This window comes from Spermophilus citellus (genome assembly GCF_964194105.1).
Source record: "Spermophilus citellus genome assembly, chromosome: 10".
In the NCBI taxonomy this organism is placed as follows: Eukaryota; Metazoa; Chordata; class Mammalia; order Rodentia; family Sciuridae; genus Spermophilus; species Spermophilus citellus.
The window spans coordinates 47,892,444-47,910,120 of NC_138197.1; the positions used below are offsets into that span (position 1 = coordinate 47,892,444).

Sequence of the window (17,677 nt, forward strand, 5' to 3'; positions counted from 1 at the left end):
TTTGAAAACCCTGCTTTAACAACAAAAAAACTTTTAAGATTTTATAAGCAAATATTATCAGTTTGAAAATATGTTTTAGAAACACAGAGTACCAGCAAAATTAATTTTCTTTTTTGAGGTGTTAGGAATCAAACCCAGGCCCTCATGCATACTAGACACTCTACCACTGAGTTACATCCCAGTACCTCAAGATAATTTTTAAATAATGCATTTACTTACTATGTTGCACAAATTTTTCAGGCATAATTTTAATTTCCGATCAGAGGAGTAAAAATTCTATGAACAATATTTTACTATTACTTTTCTACTTGTCAATTTTTAAAAAGGCATGTAAGATACATTTTAAAACCATGTAGCAGTAAAGTCTTCAAGAATAAATATAAAACATTAATTTTATGATATTTCTTAAATTATTACTCCTTACCATGTATAGTGTCATAAATTGGAAACCATCCTGAGATGACTGTTGCAGCCTCACTGTACAGTAAAGGATCAATATCAATGTACACTTTACCAATGGCATCATTTGCACTGTAAGTATCATGGTCAAGAACTGTGATCTGTAAAGGTTCATCTTGTAAATCTTCATCATCCACCTAAAAGTATACCTTGAAATTAAATCTAATTTTAAAATCTTAACTATCACAAATGAATACATATACCAAATGAAAACAATGACTTTTTAAATTTTTTTTTAGCACTGAGGAATGAACCCGGGGGCTCTCTAACCCTGGGAGAGTCATTTTTCAAAATGTTCTGAGACAAGGCTGGCTTTGAACTTGATATCCTCCTGCCTCAGCCTCTTGAGTTGCGGAGATTACAAACGTGCGCCACTCTGCCTGGCTAAAAATGATTTATTTCTGTAAAAGAATAGACATCTGGGCTGGGGATGTGGCTCAAGCGGTAGCGCGCTCGCCTGGCATGCGTGCGGCCCGGGTTCGATCCTCAGCACCACATACCAACAAAGATGTTGTGTCCGCCGAGAACTAAAAAATAAATATTAAAAATTCTCTCTCTCTCTCTCTCTCCTCTCTCTTAAAAAAAAAAAAAAAAAAAAAAAAAAAAAAGAATAGACATCTAAGCACAAAGATAAAAAGAGATTAGTACACACATAAAAACAGTATGATGTCAAGGATTAGGAGTTAGAGATTAGGGCTATAGCTCAGTGGTAGAGCACTTGCATACCATGTGCTAGGCCCTGGGTTCAATCCCTAGTACCAAAACAAAACAAACAAACAAAGGGTTTGCTCAGCTCAAAGTGCATGTTAATTCACTGGTCCCTCCAGTACTCCCCATTTCTCTATCTCCTTCTGCCAGCCTAGAACACTAGGAAGATGCCTGGAACTCCAGCTGCTAACTTGGAACCTGAAGTGACTCTGAGTCACTTTGAAGACAAGCCAAAGTACGCATACACAATGGCATTCTATTCATCCAAAGGAAGAATGAAACCAATGTCATTTGCAGAAAAATGGATGGAACTTGAAAGAGCATTATGTGAAGTGAAATAAGCCAAACTCAGAAAGTCAATGGTCATACGTTTTCTCTCATATGTGGAAGCTAAAGAGGAAAAAGGTGGGGAAAAGCACAGCGAACTCTCATAAAAAAGGAGACCAGTAGAGAAAAGGGGGACAAGAGGGAGGGAAAGTAGAGGTACTAGGGAGTGAAACTGCCCAAATTATACTGTTATATTGTGTGCATAGACAAATATGTAACAACAAATCCCACTTTTATGTTCAATTATAATGCACCAATAAAAAATACAAAAAAATAATTAAAGTCACATGATTCTCATGAATGGATGATGAAGAAAAGACAGAAAGGGTCTTGAATCTAAAATGTCTGCATGAAGCTATATACTAACCGTCTCAACATTTCTTTTATATGAGAGAAAACATCTACTTTAAGATATTTGAGTGTTCAAAACATACACAAATAAACAACAGTTAAAAAAAGAACTTTATAACATCAACTATAAACACAAAGTTTATGCATATTCTTGATATCATATATGCTATTAACTAGAAGCACTAGTCAAAATAGTAATTTAAATTGTAAAGAAAATGACTGGTGACTATAGTTTCTGAAACCATTAATATTTTAAAAATCTATTACTTCAGAAAAACTACAAATAAATACACACTTTTTTTTAAGACATGGTCTTGCTACGTTACCCAGAATAGTAGCTTCATTCACACAATCCTCCCATCTCAGCTCATTAGTAGCTGAGATTATGGGGAATACCATAGAACCTATATTATTTAAAATAAGCTGCTGAAGTATTCCTTAGCCTTAAAAATTAACAGTATTGAATCATCAACAAAATGAAATGGTATTTTCTAAAATGATAATTTCTTAGTATCATAAAAACTAACAAATGAAGCCTTCCTCCTCCTAGCTTTCCAATAACAATATAATTAATTAATATTTGTTTTTAACTGTTTCTAGGTTATAAGAAAGGAGGAAGTCTCAAAGAAGGAAGTCTCAAAATAAATCTATGTAAGTATTCAAATGTTTTTCTAGGACAAGAAAGATGCACTTCATAATTTTATAAATCTGAAATCATGTAAGCAAGTTTCTCTGCTCACTTTCTCTGACTTACATAGTCCACATTTTATCTTAATAATGTAGTTGAAAATGGTACAGACTGAATGTGTGCAATAATGCATTTTTCAAAATATAAAACGGCATTTTGAAAACAGCTAAAAAGAAAATCTGTACATATCCACAAGAGAAAATACAGAGACAAAACAGTTCATGACAAAAAAAAAAAAAAAAAAATCAACTAAACATGTAAAGAAAAGTTGAAGGCTCACTTCCTGATTTAAAAATTTAATTACAAAGCTCCAGTAATCAAAACAATATGGTAATGACATAGGGACAGACATATAGATCAATGGAATAGCTCCCATACTTCTATGTACAACTAATTTGTTTTAACTTATCACAAAGGTAAAGTTGAAAATAGTTTACAATAATTTACTGACTTCCAAACCAATTTATCCAAACAATACGGAACTCCATTTTTAAAAGAGTTGGAGTTAATGGGAACTAGAAATTTTCTTCCTTAGAAAGATCCATCTGGCTGGAAACTTTTGGATAAAAGCCATTGGGAGATTAGGAATAATAGTTTCTACAACTGCATCCTTTTGGTATACAGTTGGGATAGCCAAGTTACCCCTCACCAACTCACAGCCACTCTACCAATAAGTGTGGTCTGTACCTCACACGCGCCCTTTAAATTGATTTCTGAGAAGGACAGGAAAAGAACAGTTTCTTCAACAAATGATGTTGAAACAACTGGACTTCTTTGTATGAAAGAATAAAGTTGGCCTCTTACCTCAAGCTATTATAAAAATGAACTCAAAATGGATCAACAACCTATGTATAAGAGCTGAAACCATAAAACTCTCAGGAAAAAACATAGGGAATGGATCAGGGAAGCACCAGCAACAACAACAAAAAGTACCTCAAACTTCATCAAAATAAAAAACTTTTATACAAATGGTAGTGTCAATAAAGTAAAAAGACAACCTATTAAATGGAAGAAAAAATTCACAAGTTATTTACCTGATAAGGAGTTGATATTTAGTATAGTAAACTTCTACATATCAACAACAAAAATATAAATAACTCCATTAAAAAAATAAACTGGGGGAGGGGCAGTGGTATCATGGCATACACCTGTAATTCCAGTGACCTGAGAGGCTAAGGCAAGAGGACACCAAGTTCAAAGCCAGCCTATACAACTTAATGAGATTCTGTCTCAAAATAAAAAAATTTAAAAGGGCTGGGGATGTAGCTCAGGGGTACAGTAACACTTGGTATACGGAAGGTCCTGGGTTCAATCCCCAGCACTGCAAAAAAAATAATAAACATAATTCACAAATACAGTGAAATATTAGCTTTAAAAAAATAAGATTCTGCTATCTGCCACAATGTGAATGATCCTTGAAAACATAAGGAAATGAAAGAACCAAATAAAAAGGGACAAATATTATGATTCCACTTAAATGAAGAGTCTAACATAAGCTAATTCAAAAAGATAGAATATAGATAAGTTACTAAAGTCTGAGGAAAAGGAACTAGCGAGTTACTGCTTAGTAGGCACAGAATTCCTATTCAGGGTATAAAAGTATTTTGGAAATAGTGGTGGTGGTTGTACAATACTGGGCACGTAATTAATGCTACTGAATTGTATACTTTAAAATGGCTAAAATGGCACAAAAAAAATATTGTGTATGTTGTTCATAAGTACTTCTTTGTATATGCTAAAATCCAAAAATAATAATAATAATAATAAAATAATACACTTTAAGGCTTTTTTTTTCCATCTGCATTACCATATACTATATTTTCTTAAGGTAAAAACTCAGTGTTCTTTTAAAAACTTTTTTAAAAACTCAGTGTTCCTAGTGAGACAGAAATAGAAATATTCTTACACTGTAGAAAATCTACTATGCCTGAAATGAAAGATACTCTTATCATTCCTAAAGGAAAAGAGTCATTTAAAAATATATATACTCAAAAAACATGCGCATTTAAGAACTTACCTCAAACTTAAACCATTCTGAGTTCCACTGTGGATTGAGTGACTTGAGGTATACATCTGTTTTAAAGGTGGTATTACCAAATTTTACCTAAATACAAATAAGAAACCATTAAGAAATGTGAATAGACATCAGAAATGTGGAAAAAAGTAAATGTTAATGTCAGCCAAGCAATGGGAGAAAAATTAAGCATGGAGGGAAAAAAAGCCAACTATCCCCTAAGCCAAGAGGAAAAAGGTATGCTCTGACAAGGTGCTTGCAGATTCACCTAATTTCCATTGCTCTGCTTGACCAGCGAGCTGCACAGGAAAATTTAAAACATAGATCATAGATCATTTTATTGGCATGGAGGAAGGGGTTAGTACGGTCACTAAATATGCTCGGATGAAAGAGGACAGTCCTGGGCTGGAGAATTAGCTCAGTTGTGATTGTGCATGCATGCACAAGACCTTGTGTTCAATTCCCAGCACCACAAAAAAAAAAAAAAAAAAAAAAAAAAAACAAGAAAAAGAAAAGAAAGAGGAAAGTCCTAGACTGACTGCTCAGTAGTAAAGGAGTTTCTTTGCATAAATAAGGTCCTCACCCCCAAACAGGAGAAAAATCTTAAGGAGAGATGACATGCTAAAATAAAATCAAGAGGTAAAGACCAGCTCACTATCCTCTTTTCTCAGCAAGGGAATCCAGAAGCACAGCCCATTATTACAAAAATTTAGTAATATTTCTTTGTATTTTCTAACTTACCCATATTTGTTATTTTCTTAACCCCTTATCTGTACTCACACAGTATTATAGGCAATAAACTATTATGTTTTATGTTCCTATCTTCAGGGACAATGAAAGGGGTTGAGTAAGGAGACTTATCTTATTTCATAGACAATCTTGGCAAGCACTGAATCCCAAAGACCCAAAAATAAGTAAATAAGGAAATAAAGAAGGAATAAAAGTAAGCTAAAATCCCTGGGATTTGTTTCAAACAAAGAATGGTGATTGGGCTGGGGATGTGGCTCAAGCGGCAGGGCGCTCGCCTGGCATGCGTGCAGCCCAGGTTCAATCCTCAGCACCACATACAAAGATGTTGTGTCCGCAGAAAACTAATAATACATATTAAAATTCTCTCTCTCTCTCTCTCTCTCTCTCTCTCTCTCTCTCTCTCTCGGAAAAAAAAAAAAAAAAAAAGAATGGTGACTGTGAAACCTCAGACCAGATTTGGAAGTAGTCAAGAAGCTGAAGAGCAAAACAGACAATTACTTCTTCACTTGCCTCCCTTTTCAACATTTGATCTCTTCAAACTCTTTCCCTGATTCCTTCAGTTATCATCATCAATTATTTTTCCTAATCTCAAAATACACTAAGGATTATTCACTTTGGTCACAGCAGTTTGGCACAGTGTATATGCTTTGTAAATGCTGGTTCAATCAGGTAAAAATTATAATTGCTGATATTAATTGGTCCAAAAAATTTCCAAAAGCAAAATATCTAAAACTCCAATTATTTTTCTTCTCTGAATATTTTTATTATTTTACCATTTAGTTTGAATTATCATGATATAAACCATTTGGCACATAAGCAGTTTGATTAGGGGTATAAAAGAATTAAAAAGAGCACATAAAAATAGCAGTTTCTTGCATGGTAAAGAATATCATGAAGCCAGCCAGGGATATAGTTCATTTGGTAGAGTACTTGCTTCACATGCACAAGACCCTGGATTCAATCTCCAGCACCACAAAAAAAAAAAAAAAAAAAAAAAAAAAATCATGAAGCCAAAGACAAATAAGAGCAGGTTGTGGTGGCTCAACCTATATTCCTAGCATGTTGAGGCTAGGGCAGGAGGATCACAAATTTGACACCAGTCTGGGCAACCTAGTCAGGCCCTGTCTCCAAAATAAAAAATAAAAAGAATTGAGGGCTAGGGATGTAGCTCAGTGGTAAAGTGCCCCTGGGTTCAGTTCCCAGGAACCACCCCCAATTCGAACCTCCTGCCACAAATAAGATAACCAATGTCATTGTAGAGATATGGAAATTAAAACATTTTTACTTAGGCTGGCAAAGATCAAATGGTTTGAAAACAATGTTGATGAGGCACTCTCATAATTTTCTGATGCAAGTATAATTTAGAAGTTTGTACAGAGAACCGTTTAACATATACCAAAATTTTAAAATCCATGTCTTTTAAGCTCCCAATTCTATTTCTTGGGAGCTTAAGAGGTGCATAATACATATCAGCATTATAGTAGCAAAATATTGGAAACAATCTAAATATTCATTAATTTGGAAATGACTGAGTTAACCACAGCCTGGCCACAAAATGAAGTACTAAATAGAAGAATAAAACAGCTCCCTACACACTGATAAGAAACAGAGGTCAAAATAAAATAGAGCTGGGGATATAGCTAGCTCAATGGTAGGCTGCTTCTCTAGCATGCCAAAAGCCCTCAGTTCAATAAACAAACAAACAAACAAACAAAAACTTTATACTGCAGAATGGTGCATATAGCATTCTTTAGGGAGAGAAAAATGAAAAACATTAAAGTATATAGATTATTTCTAGAAGGACTTACAAGAAAATTTAACGATGACATAAGAGATTAATGGGTTGGTTAAAGTAAAGGCAGTAAAAATGAAAGTTGACCCATTTTGTATCTTTTGAATTATGAACCATAAATATGTATTACCTATTTTTAATGTATCATTTTAAAATCCAAAATATTGGAAATTAAAAACTCAAATGGCAATAACATTATTCTAATCAAATTATATAATTCCATATCCAATTCCAGGAATTTAACTTAGAGAAGTACTTCCACAGAAATTGTCCTCCCCCAAAATATAAAAACTTAAATAGTCATTCAAAAAGAAAGTAATTAAATAAATCATATGCATCCCCACTAAAAAATGGAGTTGATTATATATACTGTCATAGTAAGATATAAATGACAGAAAAAGGAATAAAACAAGCAGAAAAATATATAAAGTTTAATTACATCTCTTTCTAAAAAGGTGATATGCATATAAAAGTAAATTTTTTTAAAGAAGAGGAAGGGCTTGAAGTGGTGCAAGCCTGTAATCCTAGCGGCTTAGGAGGCTAAATCAGGAAGATCTTGAGTTCAAGTCAGCCTCGGACCTTAGTAAGTCCCTAAGCAGATCAGCGTGACCCTGTCTCAAAATAAAAAATAAAAAGAATTGGAGATGTGGCTCAGGGGCTGAGTGCCCCTGGGTTCAATTCCTGGCACTAAATAAATAAATAAATGAGAAGAGGGAGGGTATACGAACACAAGCCAAAGAAAAAACAGCAATTCTCCCTGAAGAAAGGACTGATACAGTATAAAGAATATAGTATATGTAGTGAGAAAGAAATAAGAATTTCCAAATTATATTTCTGAGTGTTCAAATGCTTTTTAATGGGAAGTATTCATATATTACATAATTTTTTTCTTTTCAAATCACCATGTTAAAGAAATGAAACTCAACAGGGGAAAAGAAACTTAGGGAGAGGTTTTTGCTTACTCACTAATCTAATTTTCATTATATTTCAATACTCAAGGCATGAAGGAAATATAGCCAGTCTCCAAACTTAGAATATTCCATTGTTTTTAATCTTGATTTAGAATTTTTTAACCTCACAATGGTGCAAAAGCATACCCATACAGCCACTCTGCTTTTCACTTTCAGTACAGCATTCAATATATTACATGAGATATCCAACATTTTACCATAAAATAGGCTTTTTGTTAGATGATTTTGCCCAACTATAGGCTAATATAAGTGTTCTGAACACATTTAAGGTAAGCTAGACTAAGATACAATGGTTGGTCATTGGGTTTTTTTTTGTTGTTGTTGTTTTGTTTTGTGGTGCTGAGGATTAAACCAGAGTCTGGCATGTGTGACCCACTACTGAGCTGCATCCCCAACCCTGATATTTAGTAGTTTAAGTGTATTAAATGCACACTTTTAATTTACAATACTTTCAATTTACCATGGGTTTTTTGAAATAAGATCCCATCATAAATTAAGGAACATCTTACATATTTTATTGGGATAAATTATTGTTTAATTTACCTAAAACTTTTGAAGTAAAATGTTGTTACGATTATAAAAACATTAAAATGCTAAATAAATACTTAAGGGTTTGATTCACCAAAAAAGCAAATCATGTTTTAAGTTCAGCACCCTCTTTTGTTCCTCACCATAGCTCTGCTATATTGAACTTTTTTTACAACAGTGCATTCTAGATAAAGATCTGATAGTTCCCAAACTACATCAAACAAACAAAAAACAAGATTTCAGAAAAAGAAAAAGTCTAGAGTATGCATTCTGCCAAAATGTGATGATTTTTTTCTACTAGTAAAGGAGAATCACAGTTCATTTAGCCTTATTCAATTCAAAGGATATTTTATTACTCAGTAATTAAATGTCTTCCAACTTTGTTAAAGAACATCAGGAATTTTAATGGAGATTCCACCAGTAAAGTAAGGCATTCTCTTTTCCCACTCATTAGCTAAATTACCTTGAGAAAGTTATTTAACCTGTTATTTAAATCTACTATCTCCTCTGAAAAGCAGGATTGCTGAGAGCATTATATGAGATAATGCATGTAGAGACCTAGCAAAATGTTTGATACAGAGAAAATATTCATTAAATATTAATTTCTTTTCCTCTGAGTATTCCTTCAAAAGCTCCTAGATAAACACAAAATAACAACATAGTTTAGCCAAACAGTTTGTAACATGCACATTAATAGAGATATATTTCATTAATTATTCCCTCGTTCAGAACCCCAATTTACTCTTCCTAGAGATTCCTGCAAGAATCATCTTTAAGTACTACTGGTCTTCACTGGCTCCCCAAACTCCTCACATTCATAAAGAGTAAAAATTCTCAATCAACCAGTACCAGTACTTAACCAGTTACTCAAGCAACTTGATTAAACCAGAGAATCATTAAAAAACACTACAAGCCAGGCACAGTGGCACACATCTGTAATCCAGTGGCTTGGGAGGCTGAGGTAGGAGGATAGCAAGTTCAAAGCCAGTCTCAGCAACCCAGCAAGACCCTGTATCAAAATGAAAAATTAAAAAAGGGCAGGGAGTCTGGGGCTACAGCTCAGTGGCAGAGCACTTGCCTTGCATGCGTGATCCTTAGCACCACATAAAAATAAAACAAATAAAGTAAAGGCATTCGATTCATCTATAATTACAAAAAATTTTTTAAAAATAAAAAAGGGGGGCTGAGGTTCTGGCTTAGCGGTAGAGCGCTCGCGTAGCACATGCAAGGCCCTGGGTTCAATCCTGAGCACCACATAAAAATAAATAAATAAAATAAAGATACTGTGTCCAACTACAACTAAAAAATATTTTTTAAAAAAATAAATAAAAAATGGGGCTAGGGTTGTGGCTCAGTGGTAGAGCACTCGCCTAGCTTATGCAAGGCCCTGGGTTTGATCCTCAGCACCACACACATACATACATACATACATACATACATACATAAATAAATATATTATGTCCAACTACAACTAATAAATAAATAAATAAATAAGGGCTAGGGATGTGGCTCAGTGGGTAAGCACCCCGGGTTCAATCCTCTGTACCAAATAATAATATAATAAAATTGTAATACAAGCTGAAACATGTTAATATAAAATATGTAAACATTCATTCCTGCCTTTTAACACAAGCAAAGGCCTCTTCTTTGAGTACAGGTCCACTGTTTAGATTTCTATATCTTTTTTTTTGCATAAACCACATTCATGTATCTGTGCTTTCTGGTTTGGGTTTGTAAAGTGACAGAATTTTAAATCACTTGTAAAAAAATAATAATAAAGTATCCTATAGTGGGGACCGCCCTGGATGAACACGACTTTAAGGACTATAAGTCCGAAGTAACTTGGGCAGTTACCCCAGATCAGATAACAAGGCGTGGGTCCAGGTGTAGGTGTCACCCCTGGGGTTGAGTTACACTCACCTGTTCCTTTGTAATCCTACCCCTTCTGCCTTTTTTGGATAGAATGTTCTAAGAAACAGCATCCACCCCCCCCCCCACCCTGGCCAAATAAAAGCCCACTTGCAAACATGCGTGCCCTCTCTCTCGCTCTCTCATCAGCCTCTGGTGAGCTTCTCTTGCCCCATTTTTGGGGAGCCTGAACCCGGGAGACAAGGAAGACATCCTGAAACTCATATAGAAGGTATTTTGTGTCTGTATGGTATTTTGTGTCACCCCAAGTTCACACGAGTGACTTTAGTTCAGCCTCCCACGGCTAGATGGGGGTGGCATCTTATATTTTTCATAATCTTTTCTCCACTTAATTCAACATAAATTTTTATAGACTATTTCTATAAGTCTTTACATAGCCTTATTAACTGAATTCTACCAATTTATATAAGGTTTAAATTAATTACAATAACAACAGTTGACATAAACAGATTTGGGAATAAACACAACCACCTCTGGGTAAAGTATATCAGCCAACTTATGGGGGCACACTCTCTTTAGAGTAGTCTAATGATATGGGGGGATCTAAGAATATGCTTGATGGAAGACATGCAGAGCACTGGAGACTGCAATGAGTCAGTCAATGGAAGTTGGCTAAGAAAGCTTCTATTACACAATCTTCTTACTCTGATTATCAGACTACTCAGCACTCTGTATCCCCTTTAACTGCTTTTATTTCCACTTCTATTTGACAGAACCCTTCTTTAATTACATGTGCTCTCTCCCTCCTTTTGTTTTTACCAGGCTCATCCTATTCACCTGAAAATGCTCCTTTTTCTCTCTGCCTATGGAAATTTTACCATCCTACAGTCCCAGCACAAAGATTTCTTTTAACTAGCCAGGCCTGGTGGCATTTACCTGTAGCCTGGAAGACTGAGGAGGGAGAATCACTTAAGCCCAGGAGTTTAGGGCAGCCTAGGCAACACAGGAAGATTCCCTCTTCAGAAAAAAAAAAAAGAGAGAGAGAGAGAGAGAGAGAGAGAGAGAGAGAGAGTGAGAGAGAGAGAGAGAGTGAGAGAGAGAGAGAGAGCGCGCGCGCCTAGGATTCATTATCTTCCTTTCCTGTGAGCTTATATTACTTATAGCCTATATTACAAAATTTATCCCCTTATTATGTGGTAATCCTTTTTTATCCCCTTTTTCCTGCTTTAATTTCCCCCTTTCTGCTGGATTATTCCTATTATAACACAAATATGTTCTAGTATTTTCTAACATGTTTTAAAATATCTAAAACCTACATACTTAGGTACCACAGTATTTTTTATTTATCCCTTCATACCCATATTTCTTGAAACAGTTGCCTACTCCTGTTATTTCTATTTCCTCATTTCTTACATACTTTAGTTCTAACTCATTACAGTGTGGGCTTCATCCTCATCAAGCCTTTCATCAAGATCAATAACAACCTCTATATTGTCCAATCCAATGATTTCTATGTTCTCTTATTTGATTTCTCAGTGCCATCTGACAGAGGAGTATTTCTTCTTTCTAGAAACTTCCTCTGGCCTTTTAGGACTTACTTCCTTATTTTTCTCCCCCCACCTTGCCCCCTGCCCACCCACTGCCTGACAATCTCAGCTTCCTTTCTCTAGTCATCCTCTAATATACCTCTTGATATTTTTTTCAAGGATCCATCTTACTTTTCTCTTCCCTAAGAGTTAGAAGTTTGCCAAAAGGAAAAGAATCAACTTCTAAGAAAGTTTTAGAAATTCTAGTAGTGTTTGGGGGGAAACAATAGTAGTAGTTAATGAGAAAGGACTAGAGATAGTAGGAGTCAAGGCAAAAGTCACAACAATGAAGATTTGTCCCATGTCATGACATTTAAATGTCCCACCAGATAGGCACATGACTAAGAAATCTACCTAGAACTTAACTCAGTTTTACAGATCAAAGTATAGTTTTAGAAACTGAAGCCATCATATAATCAAGAGACAACTCTGGTTCTTCTCCATGAGTTGAGTATTTTGGAAAATCAGATAACCAATAGCAACGAAGATTTATGAGATGCCAGAACTACACCTCTGCCTCACTCCACGAAGGGCAGTCATTTGATTTTACACATAGGTAAGGCAATCTCCATCGAATGTTCTAGCTCTATTTTCTCCAGAGCACACTCTTACCATCTAGCATACTGCATCTTTTACTTATATTTTTTATGTACTTCCCCCTCCCACGAAAAGGTAAGTTCTGTGAGCAAAGTAGTTTTCACTTTATTTACTGCCCGCTACAGTGTCTGATGCATACAAGGGTTCAATAAATATCCCCTGACTCAATCTGATTACTTCCTGTTTTCTATTATGCTTATGGACAAATATTTCAATATTGAAATCATTAAAAAATACCTTTATTTCTCTGTCATACTATGATCGAAGCACTGCATTGATTTTTTATTATGAGCACAGATAAATTATATTAGCTATGAAAATCATGCCAGAATATTAAGAGTAGACATCAAAATATCTATTATATTAAGGGGGTGCTAAGTCTCAAAGGTTGAGAAACACTTTTAACCAGGACCTCTCTTTAGAATACCAGAGTAACAAATCCAATTGCCTCCTTTACAATCACAAAGAAAGGTCCTAAAGACAATCTCACTCTAACATGCCCAAATGGAAACTGATTATCTCCAATATGTCTCGATCATCCCTGTAGCATCTCAAAATATTACCCCACTGACTCCAGAAAGCTAGGAATCATATTTCAATCTTCCTTTCCTTCTTCCATGACTCCAATCTATCAACAAATTCTCTAGTCTACTTTCAAAATATATCTGGAATTTATCCACTTCTCTCCACTACCAAAACATTACCTTGGCCCTCACTACTTGTTATTTGAACTATTTCAGAATCTCACAGCAAGGTGCCTGCCTCCACTGTTTTCCCTTCATTCCATTCCCTACATAGCAAAAAAAGGCTTGCTTAACTGCTTCTGATTGAAATTAGAATAAAATTCCAAGCCTGGTGTGTGGCATAGGCCTGTAATTTCAGCAACTCTGAAGCTAGGCAGAAGGATCACAAGTTCAAGGCCTCTGCAACTTAGTGAGATTCTATCAAAATAAAAAATAAAAGGGCTAGAAATGTGGTAGAGTGCCCCTGGTTCACTTCCCAGTACCACAAAAGAAAATAAAATTCCAAATCCTAATCATGGCTACTTGACCAACTTTCCAACTTTATCTTATACCATTCTCCCCTTTACTCACAACATGACTGCCATAAACATGCTCCTTCACTTCCTACAACACACCAGTCTCCTCAGTGTCCTCCCTCTACTCTTTTTTCCTCCTTTTCCAGCTTCTCTTCTGTCCCCTTGCCTTATGCTTATGCTTACACACAAGCACTCCCTGAGCCGTTTGGCTCCTTTTCATTCAATCGGTCTTTGCTTGCCTGACACTCAGACTGATTTTATTCAGCCTAAGGTAAATGTTCCCTATTATTCCCTTTTTATTGTTTTCTTTACGGTATTCACCACAGTTTATAATCATATATTTAATAATTTCTTTGCTTTTTAAATGTCTGTCTCGGTCACAAAAATAAGTCCCTTAAAAGCAAAAACAAAGTCTGTCTTGTTCACTGTCATATATCAGCTAGACCAGTAAGGATCACAGGAACTAGCAAATTGCTGACACTCAACAACTATTTATTGAACAATGAAATTAATGAGTCACCCTTGAACCTGATTCCCCCCCCCCAGCAGCAAAATCCAGTTTTCAAGGCCTAAGAATTTTAACCTCAAAAATATTCTCAAATCTTTACTAATCTATTCCCATTTCCACATATTGCCTTGACAATTTTACCATCTTCTTAACTGTTTTTCCTGCTTCACATCGGTCCAGTACATCAAGGACCTATCAGGCTAGGAATAGAGCTCTGTGACATAGCACTTGCCTAGCATGCACGAGGCCCAGCACCATAAATAATAAATCAATAAATTCAGGTAATCCCCAAAAGAAACAACCTAATACAAATAGAATCTTTTATTTCCACTGAAAAAGCTCCCCTGGCTTACCACTGCCTATTTATAAAGGAAAAACACATTAGAAATTAGATTTGACTCAAATCTACCAGCCTAGCCTCAAACCCTCAAACTCACATACCCCTTTTATTCCAGACACATCTCAAATTAAGATGGTTCCCTGAATATACCAGGTATCAAATTCTTGTCTTTGTATTCCTTCTGTACAGTAAAAATTCTGGGTGTCCCTCAAGGACCAATTCAAGTGTTGCTTCAAATGTCAGTTCCTTACAAGTTTTCCTAAACCTTCAGAGACAGAATTAAGTTACCATATTTGAATTTAACACTCTTCATCTTGCCTGGAGAGGCAGTAATAGCATAGTGGTTAGGAGAAATGATTGCCAGGCTATGGAGATTTACAAGCTAAGTAATCTTATACAATATATTATCATCCCTGGGCCTCAGTTACCTCAACTGTAATATGGGATAATAATTAAAAAGTACTTAGCACAGATATGGCAATAATGAAATACAATTCATGTTACCTATTAGTTACTAAAATGTGTGGGAAAAGTATGCTTTGGTTATCTGTGTATCCCTATTACCTAACATCTAGCCAAAAGCATACAGAATTTTTTCAAATGAATATGAAGTTGGGATTAAGAATTACCATGACAAGTAGAGGTAAACTACAGTGGTGAGAGAACATTTAAGGAACACAAAAAATATTTTATATTGAGATGAAATCAGGATGTATATTATCATGTATCTATTAACTTTAAGCATTAATAGCCTAAACGATTATTGCCGTAATCCTTTGGCTCATCATGTCGACTTTTATTGCAATATTTTCTTGGCTTCTTTCAGCCTCTGGTTTATTACTTTCCAGGCTGTACGCCTGCACTAATTTGCATGACTTTTAAACTAATCATTAGATTTAAAAAGCAATTTTGTAATTTAAATCCATAGCACTTAATGACTTCCTACCTCAAGGCACTAAATTTACACTTGAAACAGCTCGTTGGACCTACCAGTCTATACAAGAGAGAAAGTGTTCCAGTTGGAACTTACACTGATGGTCCTGAAAATGTCAGGCTAAAGGTGGATATCCTACAATCTAGGACTCGGAATGCCCATAAAGGGCTGTATGTACATTCTCACGCAGAGGTCCATCACACAGGCGTCAAAAGTCATCCTTCCCCTAGAGAAGGACGTGCTTGTGTTTCCGTGGCCGCGCGGCCACGCCTCGGGATATGTGCTGACTGGCAGGTGGCCTGTTGTGAGTCTAGACATTAGGGTCACCCGGCATGCAGAGCAGTAAGAACCTCTCCGCGCGGCGGGGTGTACCGCGGAGAGCGGCCAGCCATGCACCCATCACATGGGCTTCGGCCTCGGCGGACATCCCTCTTGGGAGGTCTGGACAAGCACGACAGACAGCAGGGCAGTGGAAAGGGAATGGGCTGAGGGGTTGGGAGCAGGTGGGTAGATCCTTCACTGGGCTTGGCGTTCTCTGGATTTTGAGGGGCAAGACCTTGCACCAACCTCCACGAAGGCATCAGTCAGATCACTAGCACGGTCCATCACTGGCAAATGGCGCCCGGCCACGATTTTCACCTTCAGCTTCCCAGGCATCGTCTCGGCTTCGGCCTCTCCTTGGGCTCCTGCAGAAACAAACAAGCGAGCCTGCGCCGAGAGCCCGGCGGGCGGGGGAGGGGCGCGGGCGTGTGGGGAGCGGCGCGCGCGCCGGCGGGAACGCGCGGGGCAACTGACAGCAGAGGGCGCGCGGAGGCGCGCACGGTGCAGCCTCCGCGCTGCACTCACTGTGGGACAGAAAACGGGGTTGTGTCGCAGGGGCGCTGAGACCTCATTCCGGAGAGGTAGTCAGAGAGAGGGCCTTGGTGGATTCTGCCGGTCTGGTCCAACAGTGCTGGGAAAAGAAGAAACTAAACCCAGTCAGCATCCCGTTGAGCCTGTGCTGTACCTACACGTATTTCTCCTGCCATTCCCCCTCCCCCGCTCCAAGAAAAAAGATGGCGGCTCTCGGGGCGTGGAGGCAGCATCGATCTTTCGGCGCTCTGCCCGCTTGGCGGAGGAGAAATTAAAATTCGCCAGGAAAAGATTAAGGAGGCGGGACTGACGTCGAGGAAGCGGGAGGGCAGGGAAATGGGTCGAGTCCTGCATCATCCACCGAGTCGCGCGTCGCGTTGTGTGGGGTTCCGCGCTGCTATCCCGCAGAGAACCCCGCGTCCTCCAGAGAGCCGCGGCTTGGCAAGCCACAAGCGCCGCTTTCTGGAAGGGCTGTGACAGACTTAGCTGCAGTTAAGATTGCTAGAGGAGCCTGCCTTTAAACACCCGTTAGTGGTTCGTAAAACCAATCTAGCTGGTTAGATTCAGTTTCCTGTGAAATAAAGAAATATCAGGGGGGCTGGGGATGTGGCTCAAGTGGTAGCGCGCTCGCCTGGCATGCGTGCGGCCCGGGTTCGATCCTCAGCACCACATACCAACAAAGATGCTGTGTCCGCCGAAAAACTAAGAAAAAATAAATAAATATTTAAAAATTCTCTCTCTCACTCTCTCTTAAAAAAAGAAAGAAAGAAAGAAAGAAATATCAGGTAGTATTATTTCCCGAAACGTTTGATTCAGCCATCCGCGCTTGTACTGTGTACTGGATCGTAGATGTTACCTTGGGCGAGGAATGGGAAGGGAACACTCTAAAATCCAGAGTCCCTGAAAAGACCCCTGCATGCGTAGATCATCTCTGTGTAGTTATCAAGAACCTACGAGCGGAAAGGGGAGACCTGCCTTGGGAAAGTACAGTCAACCGTATACGGGTTCATGAGAAATGAACCCGAAGAGCCATTACATCTTCCAGAATTGACCCAATTACATACACGTGAACGTACTAAAGTGACCTATTATTTATAGGTCCAGATGATCAGAAAACGATATGGGAAATTGAGGCACAGGAACCAGACAATAAAATCACTTCATACCAGATAACAAAACCAGCATTAACAATATACTTCATATCAAATGCCCAAGTCAGTGTTAAAAATGCAAGTGGAAAGATGTATAACACAGGAATCATCAGGAACGAACATTTTCTAAATGAAGATATCAGCAGCATAATTTTTTTTATTTATTTTTTTATTTTTTGCCTCTCAGGTCCCCCTACGCTGGGGTTGAATCCA

The 17,677-nt window shown here is 37.3% G+C and overlaps 1 protein-coding gene across 19 annotated transcripts in view; it reads right to left on the reverse strand.

Moving 5' to 3' along the window:
- Window positions 1–16,513, reverse strand: part of C2CD5 (C2 calcium dependent domain containing 5) — a 95,103-nt gene extending 78,590 nt beyond the window's left edge. For 12 of the 19 annotated variants that reach the window (XM_081309402.1, XM_081309400.1, XM_081309399.1 and 9 more), the window contains exons 1-3: window positions 16,029–16,513; window positions 4,551–4,637; window positions 425–596 (exon numbers count right to left, since the gene is read on the reverse strand). In XM_081309402.1, coding sequence (XP_081165528.1) covers window positions 425–596; window positions 4,551–4,637; window positions 16,029–16,118 — 349 coding nt within the window. In that variant the 5' untranslated portion in view covers window positions 16,119–16,513. The remainder of the gene's footprint in view (window positions 1–424; window positions 597–4,550; window positions 4,638–16,028) is intronic. The other 7 variants (XM_081309408.1, XM_081309397.1, XM_081309416.1 and 4 more) reach the window with 3 other exon arrangements.
- Between the last annotated feature and the right edge of the window lie 1,164 nt (window positions 16,514–17,677).